This window comes from Argentina silus (genome assembly GCF_951799395.1).
Source record: "Argentina silus genome assembly, chromosome: 9".
In the NCBI taxonomy this organism is placed as follows: Eukaryota; Metazoa; Chordata; class Actinopteri; order Argentiniformes; family Argentinidae; genus Argentina; species Argentina silus.
The window spans coordinates 17,965,694-17,974,663 of NC_139663.1; the positions used below are offsets into that span (position 1 = coordinate 17,965,694).

The 8,970-nt window shown below is 45.1% G+C and overlaps 2 protein-coding genes across 2 annotated transcripts; one reads left to right on the forward strand and one right to left on the reverse strand.

Moving 5' to 3' along the window:
* On the forward strand, window positions 1–6,071 carry LOC310809044 (cysteine protease atg4da-like). Its single transcript, XM_083676170.1, has 11 exons — window positions 1–134; window positions 1,854–2,116; window positions 2,204–2,287; window positions 2,794–2,967; window positions 3,116–3,416; window positions 3,540–3,604; window positions 3,789–3,937; window positions 4,041–4,119; window positions 4,218–4,294; window positions 4,459–4,578; window positions 4,958–6,071. Exons 2-11 carry the CDS (start codon window positions 1,912–1,914, stop codon window positions 5,144–5,146), a joined length of 1,443 nt encoding a protein of 480 aa, XP_083532296.1. The 5' UTR covers window positions 1–134; window positions 1,854–1,911; the 3' UTR covers window positions 5,147–6,071.
* Window positions 6,072–6,198: 127 nt separating this feature from the next.
* On the reverse strand, window positions 6,199–8,325 carry LOC310809045 (galactose-3-O-sulfotransferase 2; the record flags this gene model as incomplete). Its single annotated transcript, XM_083676171.1, has 3 exons — window positions 7,995–8,325; window positions 7,319–7,642; window positions 6,199–7,108 (listed from the first exon to the last, which is right to left on the reverse strand). The coding sequence occupies exons 1-3, from the start codon at window positions 8,117–8,119 to the stop codon at window positions 6,199–6,201; spliced, it is 1,359 nt and encodes a 452-aa protein (XP_083532297.1). The 5' UTR covers window positions 8,120–8,325.
* Between the last annotated feature and the right edge of the window lie 645 nt (window positions 8,326–8,970).

Consider the following 8,970-nt stretch of genomic DNA (forward strand, 5'->3'; position numbering starts at 1 on the left):
GGAAGCTAGACTCTAGATCACTTTTGTAATCTGGGATCAGGTCCTTTTTTTATGAAAGCACCCTGAATCAGATGAGTCTTTGTTGACAGTTGGCTTGTTGTGAACGACACAGGATGACAGATGTATGAATGAAGGTAAGAGGACAGATTGTTGATCGGCTAAGAGGCGCACTACAGTTAGCTTGTGGTTTATCTGTTTAGCTAGCCATCTCATTAAGAGCAAAAGGTCGTGTAGCGACCGAAATGTGAAACTCATCAGAGCATATTAAACTGGGTGTCAAATGAAGGCTAAGTACATTTTTGGGGGAAAAAAGTCAGAAATGATATTTACATTTCTCAACCGTCTTTCGTCATAAACAGTAGGGGATAAGAATTGTTATCAATTTCCCTTTTTACTGTTTCATATAAGTTGATAAAAGAATACATTATTGCCTTAATGAGAGTGTCTATTGTATATTTCTACCTTTGTTTCCCTATTTTAGCTCATCATCGTGTACAGAATGACATTCAAATCCAGAAATGCAGCAGCTGATGCTGTCATTAACTAAATATTGACTTTATATATTTATATTGAAAACTTTTTTACATGTTGACCGTTAATTACATATATATATATATATATATATATATATATATATATATATATATATATATATATATATATAGGACTTCTGTAGCGTATTTGGTGGTCTGATTGCGACTTTGATTTTAAAAAATGGTCAATTCTGCAATTTGCATTATCGTGTTTTTCAATAGTTGAAAGGTTAGATAGATTTAAAGTTTAATGGGTATCAGAGAGCTTTAATCAGGGTTGATGATTTTCTGGGTAATTGAAAGAAAGTGAGAGAGGTTGCTTGATTGGATTGACAGATGAAAGAGAAGATGGATGGATGGATGGATGAGAGAGGGGAGGTATAGAAAGATCCAAACAAAAATTGAAGCAAGCCTACTAATTATGCATTTCTGTCATTTAGTCTTTCTGTTACCAGATGTGAATCCACTTCACTTACTGTACCTTAACAACCAAAAGAGATATTTTCAAGCTCAAGGTATCATATGACAGCGAACACCCACTCTTTCTGTAGACATATTTTCATTTTAATTTGGATCAGATATTTAACATTATGGGGAAATGTGGTTACATTAAAAAAACCACATTTCTTTGATCAAAGATTCAAAGTTGATCCCAATGATGTTGTGTTTTTTGTTTGATGACTCAATTGGTAGGTGTGCCACACTATTATTAGCAGATTATTCCGGTAGAACAGGTTATTCCCTGCGGATGACAGATGATAATCAAAAGATTATCGAGAGAATCAAGACAATAAAAGCTTTTGGAAAGAAAACTATATGTGACATTGAAAACCCATAGCTTAAGTTACCTATATCTGCATCTGTATTGTTTCATGACACTGATATGGCTCATAAACTGCAATCATACATGTGGATACTTTGTACGAATGCAAAGTCAGATAATGCTCCATTCAGTCATTTAATTATAGTCAAATAACTCACAAAGAACACGCGCAACTAGATATCTGAAATTCCTCTGATCACAAGATCACAAGTCACATGCCTTCTGTCTAATTCAATGACAAGGTGAATTATTAACGTTGTTGCTGTTGGAAATAAACATGCCTAGTTCCTGGATAGAGGACTTTGTATGAAACTGCTCTCATTACAAGCCTTTCACCACTCATCCATAATCTTTTAAGCTATCTATTTTGCCACTCCGCAGTATTGAGGGAAGAACTCAAAAGACAATCGCTTGTCACTAATCAGTGTGCAGAATCAGCCACAGACCATTTAAGGCCAAAACAACTCCCTAACCGCCCCATGCCTCTCCACACACAGGTTGCTATGGCCATAAGGCGACGTCCTCCACACTCAGTGTTGGCCGACCCCAGTTGTCATGGACTCCAGTACTTCTTGTGAGGGCCAGTGGACCGACGGTGACCAGCCAACCACTGACGACTGGTTCCACCTCTCCACGGTGTCTTTGGGCCACCAGGGCTCTGAGAGAGGCAGGGATGATCATGACGATGACCAAGAGGAACCAGAGGAGAGGGGAAGACTCAAGTCCAAGCTGGTCTCTGCATGGAACAGTGTCAAATACAGTCAGTGCACGTGAAATGTCTGTGTTTACCCAAACATTGAGCAGGCCTCTTTTGTTTGTCATTTGACTTCTTTTTGTCCTTTATTAGGCTGGTCATTCAAGTCAAAGTCCCACTTCAGCAAGACCTCTCCTCTGGCCCTGCTTGGACAGACCTTCCTGCTCAGTCTTGGAGGTGACAGATGCCCTGAGAGCTCAGCGTGTTTTTTGATTTGTATACACACATAACAAAAAAGAAAGATAAATTGGAGAAATAAAGGCATTGTTGCAGGGGAGGTTAAGAAAACCCTGTAGGGCTTGTTGAGAAACCTCCCCTATAAAGTGCTTAAACATGTATTTAAAAAAAAAAAAAAATTAAATCCCTACACCAATGTGTTATATGGAATGATATTGTCTAATTTTGAATTGTTGGTTTGCAGGTTGTACTGGCTAATGTTTCTCTACCATCACAGGTCGTGTTGATAATATATATATAATATATGCCATTTCGCTGACGCTTTTATCCAAGGCGACTTACATTGCAGTGAGTGCATACATTTCAGTATATATGGTCCCAGCAGGAATCAAACCCACAACCTAAGCGTTGTTACCGCCATGCTCTACCAACGGAGCCACAGAGGACCACGATGAAACCAGGAAAGATCTGTGAGAGCTCCTCATTCATTCAATATTTGTTATCAGTTGACAGGGAACGTTTCCGCCGGGCCTTTGCGTCTCTGCTGTGGATGACGTACAGGCGGGGGTTCCCACAGCTGGGGGGCTCCACTCTGACCACAGACAGTGGCTGGGGCTGCATGCTACGGAGCGGACAGATGCTGCTGGCACAGGGGCTACTGCTACACATGCTCGCCCCACGTAAGAGCACTGACACACACACACACACACACACACACACACACCTGGTTGCAATAACAGCACTCTGCATTGTATTCATATCCTGATGGCCAGCGTTCCACATTATATTATATCACAGTCACGTCCCTTGTCCCTCCGTTGTTTCCAGGCTGGTCCTGGCCCTCGGGCCTCCGTCTTCCCAAAGATGACACGGAGGCACTGGAGTCTCACTCATCCCCCCGCCATGACAGTGGCAGGACAGGTCTACAGGGAGCCAAGAAAGTCCGTAGGAACAGCCTAGGGTCCCACCTGGACAGCCGGAGTGAGGGCACACACACACGGGTGGTGTCCTGGTTTGGAGACGATCCCCACTCTCCGTTTGGGCTGCACCAGTTGGTAGAGCTGGGCAAAAGCTCAGGGAGGAAGGCTGGGGACTGGTACGGCCCCTCCATTGTGGCACACATACTCCGGTGAGACCTTTGGAGAACCTAAATCTGCTGTCTCACCCAGCCCCCCTTCCCCCCCCACCCCCCAGTACTCTATTCAGGACCATGCAGCCTCTCTTTGTAATGTGGAATATTTGTTTGTTACAGTAAAGCTGTGGCAGCATCGGCTGAGGTTCCCAATCTGGCAGTGTATGTGGCACAAGACTGCACTGGTGAGAGACTCTTATCTCCCGATCCTCACTATTCGGCAATGCATCCCAACTACTTCAGTAGTAGATGGTGTTTTTATTTTATTTTTTTCTCCTGACTTCTCATCACTCCCCTGTGTGTGTGTGTGTGTGTGTGTGTGTGTGTGTGTGTGTGTGTGTGTGTGTGTGTGTGTGTGTGTGTGTGTAGTGTACATACAGGACGTGGTGAGGCTGTGTGAGCGCCCTCTCTCTGAGGGCCCCACTGGACCCAGTCAAGCCTGGAAGTCCGTCATCATCCTGATCCCTGTTCGTCTGGGAGGAGAAACTCTCAACCCCACCTACATCGGATGTGTCAAAGTATGTGTGAAGTCACAGTAACACACACACACACACAGAGACACACACACACCCACACCTATAGGGAATGGAAAGCCATGCCTCTATTCTTATCTGTCCGTAGAACCTCCTCGGGTTGGAATGCTGCATTGGAATCATCGGAGGCAAACCCAAACACTCTCTGTACTTCGTTGGCTACCAAGGTGCAGTAGAGTATGGTCCTCCTCTTTCATTCTGTTCCTACGTTCCCCCCCCTTTCTGTCCTTTTCTTCCTCACTCTGGCTGTGCTCATGTGTTACAGACGAGCAGCTGTTGTACTTGGACCCTCACTACTGCCAGTCCTCAGTGGACACCACACAGGAGAACTTCCCCCTGGAGGTAAACAGAAGGGCCGGCTTCCTGTTTTTTGGTTGTTCTGTGTTGTTCTTTCCCATGATTTGTCTGACAGTTGTGTCCATTTAGCATCGTTTATAGGATACACTAAACCAAATTCTCTCTCTCTCTCTCTCTCTCTCTCTCTCTCTCTCTCTCTCTCTCTGCAGTCATTCCACTGTAAGTGCCCCAGGAAAATGAGCATCAATCGCATGGACCCCAGCTGCACCATTGGCTTCTATGCCAAGGGCCAGAAGGACTTTGAGTCCCTGTGCTCAGCTGTCAGCGTGGTATGTGTGGCTGTGTGGAGTCGTGGTCAGGGGAATGGGCTAGTTACAGGTTTCAACCCTGGACGGGATCCAGCTGCATGTCCTTGAGAGATATGCCGTGAGATAAAGATGCATGTATCCATTTTGTTGAATGAATCGTGTGCTTTGTGTCTGTAAAGAAGGTTTTGCAGATTGTTCCAAAACATGTCCTTCTTTACGGACGCAAACACTCCGGCTTTTGGTGGGTTTGGTTGCGATGTTGCGACGTTTCAAGTGAATTCTTATCGTCTTATTTTGTTAATGTCAAATCTTACAACACAGTCTCAGAGGAGAGAGAAAACATGGGCACAATGGATCTCCTATCGCATAGCTCTCTAAGGCATCCCTCTGTCTCTCCCAGGCTCTCTCCTCGTCCAAGTACCCCATCTTCACCTTTTCAGAGGGACATGGTCAGGGGCTGGACGGGGGGCTGGAGGAGGAGAGTGATTGGCCCTCAGACTCTGTCACTCACATCCTGACCAATGGGAGGCTGAGCAGGACCAACACCGGTGACAGCAGTAGCAGCATGGACGAGTATGTGTTACTGTGAACACCTGAGAGACTGAACCTGCCCTGAGTGGCAAGAAGTGAACATTATTCACACATCTACTCACACACACACACACACACACACACATACACATTGGTGCTTCCATAGTGGCAACTACTGACAAGGACCAGCCCCAGCACCATCCTCTATCCTCCACCTCCACAGGCAATAACTAAGGTGGTCGTTCTGAATAAAGCATGGCAACCATTACCAGTCAATGACCTTGTTCTCATGTATTTATTGGTTTTAAGTAAGTTATATATTGTCGGTTTTGACATCTGCTTGTTTTTAATTGAAGGTTTTTGATATGATATTTTTTTTTTTTTATGAAGATTTTAATATGATTAGTATGTTTTTGAGCTTGTTTCTTAATTGTTTACTGTGTTACATGAAGGATCATACTTAGACACACACTGTACATTAAATCCAACAGCTCATGGTTGTGGGAAATTCCAGAATGTATTTATAAGTAACATTCACTAAGAGACTACAGTATATCTGACTGGGTCTCTATGCCCGGGCTGAAAGCCACAGGAGCTTACCTTTTTTTCATCCTCGTGGATACAGCTCTGTCCAATTGTCTATAAACATGTGTTTCAACATTGGTTAAGCATCAGACTAGAAGAGAGTCTGAGAGTCTGAGCTGCTATTTGACGTCATGTGACAGGATGTGCTGTGTGTGAATGGATTAGGAAATTGGATTCCTTAGTCCATGTGACGTACACAATGCCACGCTGTTAGGAATCAATTTGTTTTCCTTGGCGAAGTGTGTGTGTGTAATGGTTTTTACATGGGGTTGTGTGACGTCTATACAAGGATCAACTTGAAAAGGCATCAGTTAATAAGATTCATTCTCTCGATCTGTATACGGTTGCTTTAGCCCTGTATTTTTTCCCAAATAAATATTCTAAATATGGAAAGTTAATGCTTTGAAAGAAATAGTTTTTTTGTAATGTGCTTTTATTTTATTTTTTTAAATACACATTTTGTGTATAAATACTGAAAGTTGTGACGTTCAAAGCTGTCAATTCTGTGTTTTCTCTTATCACACATTAGTCTGTAGGTGTGGACCTCATGTCCCGCCCATACTGCTGGAAATACAGGTGAGAGTGGTACTGGAGCTCAGGCAGCACTAGCCGCACACAGAGACTCCGCTCCTGCTGTGTCAGGTTCCCTCGTAGCTCATAACCCAGGATGGTGGCCGTGTCTGTCTGCCGGGGCCTGACCAGGTCCTCCAACTCCCCCGGTGGCACCCCTTCCCTGGCCACACACTTCTGTCTGACCCTCTCAGTAGAGGCCCTCAGCTGCACCACCTCCCTTCTCAACCTCTCCACACCGTACTGTTCAGCCTTCTCCCAGAACACCTGCAGGAAGAAGTCGTAGAGCAGCACATCCAGGCTGTTCCACACCTGGAGCCTGGCCTTGGTGTCCTCGTCCAGCGGGGTAACGTCTGCGGCGGAGCGGGAGTTCAGGTGCACGTAGGCCAGCTCCTCAGGCTCCAGCTGAAGGAGCGCCCCCAGGAGAACCAGGGACTCGTCAAAGTGTTCGGCGATCATCACCAGCTGGAAGGTCTCCTCCAGTTGAGCAAGCTGAGCCGGCCAGGACGCGTTCCACTCCTGGCTACTGAGGCCCAGGTCAAAGGTCATGGGGTTCCTGGCTAGGCTGTTCCTAGTCTCTTTGGGGTCCCAGTACGACTCTGGGGCCTCCAGGAAGACGGAAAGGGCTGACTTTCTGTGTGCTGCTTTGGCGGCCCTCTTGGCGTGGGTGAATGCAGGTACCGTAGAGGTGTAGTAGGTGAAAACAGACTCAAAGGTTCGAAAAGGGTCACGCAGCAGCGTGACGTAGACGGTGTTCTGCGGCATCACCTGTCTCAGTTGGCCCAGGTCCAGACGCATGTGGCTGCAGAGCATGTCAAACTGGGTGGAGCCTGGTGGGAGCTCATCCACAAACTCTGCCTGAAACCTGGAGAGGGGTAGAAGGTAACCCACATTAAAGCAGTGAGAGGTATCTGTATGTCCTCCCAGGTGTTCTACAGGTGCACCCTTAAGTGGAACATTGCAATACAATAGATGTATTCATCAAATGAATGAAAGGTCTTTCCTAGAGGAGATAATCTTGTAATGTAATGTTTAAATCACTGAAAGGGGCCTGTAGCCATGTGCCCATACATACTTATCTGGGTAGCTGAACTGGTAGGTGTAGTAGGGGAAGGCGAACGTGAGGCTCTCCCTCTCCCCGAGACGGAACATCAGGTTCTGGACGGTGCCGCTTCCAGTCTTGTGTGTTTTGAGGAAAGCTACAGGTATAGGTTTTTTTCTTATCCTCTGAATGGTAAACCCATTGGGGTCCTGTTGAGACTGCAGGCCGGGTGTCGGAGCCTCCTTCCCTCTTTTGGGCCCATGGGGGTTTCCGTGGGGTGGGGTAGGTCTGTTCTGAGCATCGCTCCCCCTCTCTTGCACCGGTCTTCTTTTGTGGCCCTTGTGTCCAAAATAATGGCTTTTGGAAAGAGAAAGATGGAGGATTTCAATTAAAAGGGTTAGGACGAGAGGTAAAACCATAAATAACAATTAAAAAGGGCATCTAGGTTGAGTCTGTTTCTGCAGGATAATTTTACAGCTAAACTCTCTGCCATGACCAAACACTTTCCATTAATCGATGTTCCTAACTGCCACATTGTTACAATAACCATTGACTCTAAACTGATAGGTTGCAATTTTGCTAGTGGATTAGCTAAATCTGTACAGCGGTTGATATGCCAGCCAGAGACAGTTCAGACTGGTGTGTGGGGGGGGGGGGGAGTAAGAGAGAAACTCAAGGACACAAAGACACACAGACGTCTGTCCCTTACCTTGGCTGCTGCAGAGACTGAGAAGCCAGGAGCATTAGCAGCAAAGCGACACACAAGGTGAAGATAAGACCCTTCACACGGTGTCTCCAGAGTTGGGTGGACAACCAGCGGAGGGTCGTATCCATAACCCACCCGGAACACTCTCTTCTGGAGTGTTCTTTCCTCCCAGCATGCCGAAATACCAGGGCTTAAAGAAACTGATAGAGACCTGACCTCACCTCTCTCTAAGCTGGCTCAGTGAGATTTCAAGCAGCCACCCACACACTAGTCAAGTCAAGAGGGTAATGACAGTTCTGGAGATTAGGAAGACTTTTCCTTTATGGCATGATGTTGGCAGGATATCTCATTTTCTCAATTTGTCTTTACTGAGAGATGGCATTATATGCAGTAACTTTGCAGTAGACAGTACACAGTCTGTAGACAGCAGATACTCAATCATATAAAGAGATTTCTGTATAGTGCAGCAATTTACAATTATACAGTTATAATGGATGGAAAGCACGAAAAGCCAATCTAAAAAAACCTGATACAAATTAACTAACTAGTACAGCAAATTCCATGTATACAATTATAATGGATGGTAAGTACAAAAAGCCAATCTAAAAAAAATACTAAATAGCAATAGAAATGTAAACCAACCATACACACTTTAGGTAGAGCACCTTTACAAGTACAAATAACAACGATAACGTATTAATTTGTTCGGGACAGATACAATTAAAACGTTCATAAATTGAGTCAATCAATGTTTGTTGTGAATGGACTTCAAAGGCAGCGTGTCTGTTGTAGGCCTATAGTATTGAATGACAGGTATGAACACAAGCATTGATGAAAGTGAACACTTGACAGCGCCGGGGCTCATAGTGGCGTTGCTTTCCTCATCGACATTAACGCACACTCATCCGATTGGCTTTGATGCAACATGTCAGTCCACTATTGGCTCCTGTTAAAACCTGTAATAATCCTATCCCTATGG

Coding starts and splice junctions, on each gene's coding strand:
- LOC310809044 (XM_083676170.1), top strand. CDS start 1,912: ATGGACTCCAGTACTTCTTGTGAGGGCCAGTGGACCGACGGTGACCAG. Junction 2,968..3,115: donor GCTACACATGCTCGCCCCAC/GTAAGAGCACTG, acceptor CGTTGTTTCCAG/GCTGGTCCTGGCCCTCGGGC. Junction 3,605..3,788: donor TGTGGCACAAGACTGCACTG/GTGAGAGACTCT, acceptor GTGTGTGTGTAG/TGTACATACAGGACGTGGTG.